We start from the raw sequence: 6,125 nt of genomic DNA on the forward strand, positions 1-6,125 counted from the left end.
AATGGGACAGAAACGTGCTATTTTCGCATTACTCCTTCGGAGTCGAAGACCGATACTCAATCTAAGGCACGGCGTCAACAACAGAGTAAGCTCTAGAACCCTCAAAAAAGATGTCAGAACCTAAAATGCGGTAGGGGAGCCACTATTGGACTAACGATAATGGCTACTACGTGTACTTCAACAGGCGAGTGTTGCACCAGTGGAGGGATTTTGTAATAAYCCACTGACTAGTTTCMACGACRASCAGTGACGGCAGTATATACATCCATCGTGGGTGAAACTTGTAGCAGACATGRTGATAGGAAGAGTCTACGATGTGTTGTTGCTTAGCACTGCTATGTGAWAAGTGTTTCTAGCAACGGAAACAGTAAGTATTTGGGTGTTTGCTTTCGTGATACTGTTCGAGCGCATGGGGGGTAACGAAGAATCGGGTACAGGGCTCGCAGTACGAGGCGGATGGGCAGGGCGAGTGGATCRTGGTCGGAATTGACGAGGGACTAGGCGTCGGGGACGAGGGGTTGGCGCGCGTCGCGGGCGCAATATCATGTCGATGATCAGCTGATCCTGATGTGCTCTGGTGGTTTGTTCAACTGGCTGCGTCGTTGTTCCCATTGTGATGCTGCGTCTTTTGCTAAAAGGTTGTGAGATTCTTGGCAGAAAAGACCTCCCGACTTCATTTGAATGCGACAAGGATTGATCAGGATCTTCAATGAAGATGATTAGAAAACCATAATGTGCGTAGGCCTAAAACATCCTCTCACCCCGCGCACCCCGCGTACCCTGCTTCATTCTTCCGAGGGAAACCTCTCCAAGGCAAGGTCGACAAAAGGGTATTGACAGAAAGCGCAGTGCTTGGCCACCAAATCAAAACACTGCGAAAATCCATCTTGAGTATCGATACCGCCATCGCACACTGCGAATTACTGACGCGCGAGAACGACCGATCCTCCTTCAACTTGCTCCACGTCATCAGGCCCAGGTATCGGCATCCAATAGAATGGAGTATAACTATCGTCTTCAGTATCCAGAGCAAGCCACCGTTGCCACTGTTCCAACCGCTACAGGCAGCTCTCAGATCCCAACATGTTTACCAAGAGAGTCGCGTGTCAACGATCYCAGAGACGACGTCATTTACCTCGGGAAGGTTGCAAGACAACTAGACCGCACGACAAATGAGGCACCTTCGCCAAACCTCACCAGTGTACAGAGGCCTAAGGGCAAAACCTCTACAAGGCTTTACCACAAGCGCCCCCACAAAGTAGGAAAGGGAACTGGGGGATCGAAGGGCTCAGGTGGTATGGTCATACCGGTGCTGATAAGAAACAAAAATATTCGAATAGGTCATGCACGAGACTCTGGCGGACAGGCATATGGCTTTTTCGACAAGGCTGGACGTTTTCGTCTCCAGGTGGAAGTGGATCGGTCTGGTGGGCGCGCAGATCCGGGGCCGTTCATGGTTATGGAGCCAATATCCCATGTGCAGGTGTCATACAGTCGACAGTACCAGAATCTGTCAAGAAAAGAATTGCGCAACGAAATCTGTAAACGGCTAACGCAGGGCATCATTGATCCACTGTCGCAGGGAGAAATTTAAGGTGACTATCCCCCCGTACTGCGCATAGTCGATGAGCCGATTTCAGTAAACAGAAGGAAAAGAGCGCCGGGGAGGCATGACAAGTGCATAGATGCAGAACAGATAAGAAAACAAACGGTAGAGGTATCCAGAGTCAGGCAGAGCGGGGAGCAATTCTGTAGGGACACCAGTTGAACAAACAGGAGAGTCCTTACAGAGGTGGCTTTCTGCTGAGGCAAGAAACGAGAACACTTGTATTATACATGCACGCTACATAGCCGCCACCACGGCGGCTGGGACAGCCTATGAACAAAAAAAAAGAGTTCGAATTAGTCAGACGAAGTATTCATAACGATCTCTTGTGATACTAGCCGAACACAACCGATCCATTGGTAATACTGGACCGTCGTCTGAACCAGTCGAGTGGTGACCCGTACGGAAATCGAATTAGTCGAACGGGATTGGTATGCCCTATCCGGCTAGTCTGCAAATCAATGTAGACAGGTACAATGTTCGTACTGCTCGGGGCATTTTTGTATACCAGCCCACTCCGACGGGTTTCCCTATAATACTAGCCCGTATTTATTTCTATACTAATTGCTCGAGACCGGTAAGGTATGTCTACCAATCGAAGCACGTCGCCGTACTAGGACGTTCGTACTGGGTGCATGATGTACCTGTACATGATTCTATGCATACTATTTAAGCTTTGGTACAGTTCACCAGTCGAATAAGAACAGTCAGAAGGAACAGACCAGTCCACAGAAATTCTCTGAGCGGTACGAATATTGTACCTATCTGTATCGATTTGCAGACTAGCCGGATAGGGCATACCAATCCCGTTCGACTAATTCGATTTCCGTACGGGTCACCACTCGACTGGTTCAGACGACGGTCCAGCATGGCCAAGGGTTCGGCTGCGTTCGGTTGGTCAGTAACACGAAAGACTATTAGCAGTAGCGAAATGGCGTCATTATGATTAGATTTCCCAGTTAGAAGTTCATTGATTGATTATCGGTAGTTCCAGATTCATTATCTGCGTTCACAATACTCTGACCTTTTTAAAGATGGGAAATGATCATCATAAATCGAGTTGTACACAGTTCCATGTAAAGCCCTTCACCAATGTAGCAGTGACGCTTTGCCGGCACGCGTAGGGGCCGTGTAGACTCCGACCGATACACCGTCCCGTGTCATCCGCCAACATATCCGCTAAACCGATCGTCGTCATATCGGTCGCTACTCTTACCCATCTGCCAACACCAATAAATTGGCATGAGAATAGCGGTAGTGTGATATCTGTAATGATGCTTACACTAGTGCCTCATATTACTCGTGGCGTGCTTAGTCCAGGTGTCGCTACCGTACGCAGAGTCTAAGTGAGTTGCATATGCCTGCCATAAACAGGACCACGATAAGATAAGAAACGAGTGCATCCTTTTGTGGATTGTGGCTAGATCGTAAAGTCATCATTCGACGGTGGTTGAAGGATCGTTTCAAAAATCTATTATTAGCTTACTTAAACTCATAGTCCCCCATCAGATACGCCTTCGCTGCCGACGCCTCGGCGACCTCCGTACAGATTTAGCTATACCACCCTGATTGATGCTTCGCGACTGTCTCCTCGCCATTTGCGCTTNCTTGAGCCGTTCCCTGATCCATTACCGTCCCGGGTTCTGCCCGCGTCTCTGTGGTGTTTGATGGAACCCTTGTGCTGGCTATTTCGAGCTCGCGAAGATGAAACCTGACCCTTTTCGAGCTTTGTCCTTCTGCGAGGTCTTCGCCAATGGTGAGCCTCCTCTTCGTTCCTCCCGTTCGATCAGACTTAGGTCTGTTTGTTTTGGATGGGTTCACCTCGGCCTCAATTAAAGGAATCTGGTCTAAAACCCACTGCACAAGAATACGATGACGAGCAGCGTCTCTCTTTGCACCCGCGTAGCCGAATGTGGCCCGAATAAATTCCCCGATTCGATGATTCCGATCTCGGATCTTCTCGAACCGTCGCTTTGCAGCAAATACTTTCTCTGCGCCAACTTTCAACATCGATATTCGTTTTGCCTTGGGAATATCCAAACGCTTTGGATCCTCTTGGGTCAATATATAGATTCGTTTCGCTTCTAACTCTGCCCTTTGTACAGCCTTCCAAGCCATATCGTCTTCATTTTGGCGCTCCATCGGCGACGCCGTAGTTCGCACGAACTCCTTCGTCTCGTGGGGTCTCAGGACCTTCTCATCGACGAGCTCTTGCCACAACTTGTCGTGCTCTGGTTCCAAGCGTTCGATGTCGCTGGTGTACTTGTCAAGCCACCAGTACTCGTAGTTGAGGTACTCGATCCACGTCGTCAGCTTGTCCTGTTTCTTGGGGTCTTGGTCGAGCTCGAATGTTTGGGTGAAGTCGTGGCGCGTAAGCCGGCGCTTCACCGCTTCGGCGTAGTCGCGAAACCCTCGACAGCCGCGTTCTCTACAGAGACGTCGCTGCCGCTCACGTAGTGATTGTTGTGCATTCCATCCCGACTTGAAGCATGATGGATCAGCTTCGATTTCTGCCAAGCGCTTGGCGCCGTCTTCCTTCGGATAGTCTTCTTTTATCCGGCGTTTCTGACGCTCAACGTACGCCGGGAAACCGCCATCGTTATCCTCATGGCCCCGGTTATCGTTCTGCCACTTACGGAAATCCTGCCACCTCTGCCGCTGTCTCTGGAATATGCCCTCAGCTCTTATTTGGGTAAGAGTTTCTTGCCAAGGCCGCAGTATTTCGGCGTAGTCATTTGGATCCCTGTATACGTCCTGGATAAGGTCGATAGGGTATAGTGGGCGGCCGCCATCATTGACGAGTTCGTGGTAAGCCTCGGTTTCGAGTCTCGTCGGTTCGATCGGTGGTGTAGGGGACCTCGATCGATCGATGGCTTGAGTTTCGTGTCGTAATGAAAAGCTTTTGCTGGGTGATACTTGACGTAGGCGCGCATCGAGGTCATCGAGATCAAGTGGGCGAGAGCACGCCGTGGGACTCTGGGCTAGGCTGCGTTTTTGGGCCCTACATTGTTGTCAGCGGGAACTACGGAGAATGTGTGCCGAGCAAGTTGATGAGAACCCACTCTAGCCTCTCGGCGAGACGGCTTCGTTCATCTTTGGACAACTTGTCCCACCCATAGACAGGGAGATCGTAGTCACCGTCGGGGAGGCGATGCTTCTGCATGAACTGAGCGAGCTCGGCATCATTCATAGCGGCGACTTCACCCACGAGTACCGTCGCTTCTGCGGAAGCCATATTGTCGTTGATCATGGATGAAATGTAAAGCTGTTGAAGATGAGGGGTACAGGATGGACGACTGTTTGTTGATACTTGGCTAAGTTGAAACCTCAGGCAGCGAAATGGAAAAAGTCCTAGAAAGTGGGGCAAGAATAGCGTGCACATCAGTACATTAGGGTGAACGGAAATAGAATAGATATTGTTGTACCCCGCGTGAATTTTCTGGGGGCCGTGCAGGCCAATCATGCTTAGGGTTCCAGCTACTGCGTTTAGTGAAGAGTGCGGGGTAGTGGTTTTATTGGATATCAGTGTTTGATTTGTTTGACTGAGGTCTCAGCGAGTAGCGGCTGTACACACCCATTTTGTGCTTATAAGCTGAGGTCGTTTCTTGCTGTTGAACTGGTGTTCTTCATCTCACCTCCCTCTACCTAAGTATTTTTTTAGGATGGATCACAACATCATCGCCTATTTGTATCCCCATGGACTTGGTATTATTGCCGAGAGGGCATTAGAAGCGATCGAGGCAAGCCCCCGTTACATGCCTCCGCTCCTGGCGCAGCCTTCCCGCCCCCGGCACAGCCGCCGCGACCGCCGCGAGCGAGAGTCGACGGAGCCACCGGAGAACCCAGGTGCTTCGCCGTTTGACTACTCTTCATGCCTGGTGGTCAGACTCGGTGACGTTCCACGAACAGACAAAGGCCTGGTATTTGGTTCGAATCCAAACTGCGACGTCGTTCTGCGCGCCAAAGGTGTTTCCAATATTCATTTCAGCTTGACTTTTGACGAACTGAACCGCCCGCTCATTAAGGACCTGCGCTCCTCTATGGGAACCCAAGTCACCTACGATGGTGGAGGCGAGGGCGTCCGCAGGGATTTCCGTTGGATCGTCGGCGGCCACCATATTCCCCAAGAGATGGAATGCATCGTCATCACGGTGCCGGACGCCGTTTCGTTCCGGATCGTCGTTCAACCTCACGACATAAAGTCACCGGAATACATCGACAAGGTCAACAGGTTCAAACTGGGCGTGGCGACTGCTGAGGGCCTCCTCTATGATCTGAGCCTCTCAAATCCGCCAACAAGACTTGGCACGGGCGCCAACACCCCTGGCACAGAAGAGATCCACCTGAGCAAGAAGCTCGGCGAAGGGTCTTTTGGCGTTGTCACTCACCTATGGAATGTGAGCACRGGKCARGAGCGTGTTGTGAAGGCGCCTACCTCGAAAGCCATCCGCAAAAAGAAAGTCGATAAGAAAGCATGGCGTCGAGAGGCTGACATCATGGCTCAGATTTCACATGTTCG

General features: G+C 50.7%; 2 protein-coding genes across 2 annotated transcripts; one reads left to right on the forward strand and one right to left on the reverse strand.

Annotated features, from left to right (window-relative positions):
• Positions 1-997: 997 nt before the first annotated feature.
• Positions 998-1,594, forward strand: FMAN_15400 (uncharacterized protein; the record flags this gene model as incomplete). The annotated part of the gene is made up of 1 exon (XM_041825005.1): positions 998-1,594. The coding sequence occupies one exon, from the start codon at positions 998-1,000 to the stop codon at positions 1,592-1,594; it is 597 nt and encodes a 198-aa protein (XP_041690429.1).
• Positions 1,595-3,157: 1,563 nt separating this feature from the next.
• FMAN_15401 (uncharacterized protein) lies at positions 3,158-4,841 on the reverse strand (the record flags this gene model as incomplete). Its single annotated transcript, XM_041825006.1, has 2 exons — positions 3,158-4,607; positions 4,669-4,841. The coding sequence occupies 2 exons, from the start codon at positions 4,839-4,841 to the stop codon at positions 3,158-3,160; spliced, it is 1,623 nt and encodes a 540-aa protein (XP_041690430.1).
• Positions 4,842-6,125: the final 1,284 nt, after the last annotated feature.

Source organism: Fusarium mangiferae (assembly GCF_900044065.1).
Source record: "Fusarium mangiferae strain MRC7560 genome assembly, contig: FMAN_scaffold019, whole genome shotgun sequence".
NCBI lineage: Eukaryota > Fungi > Ascomycota > Sordariomycetes > Hypocreales > Nectriaceae > Fusarium > Fusarium mangiferae.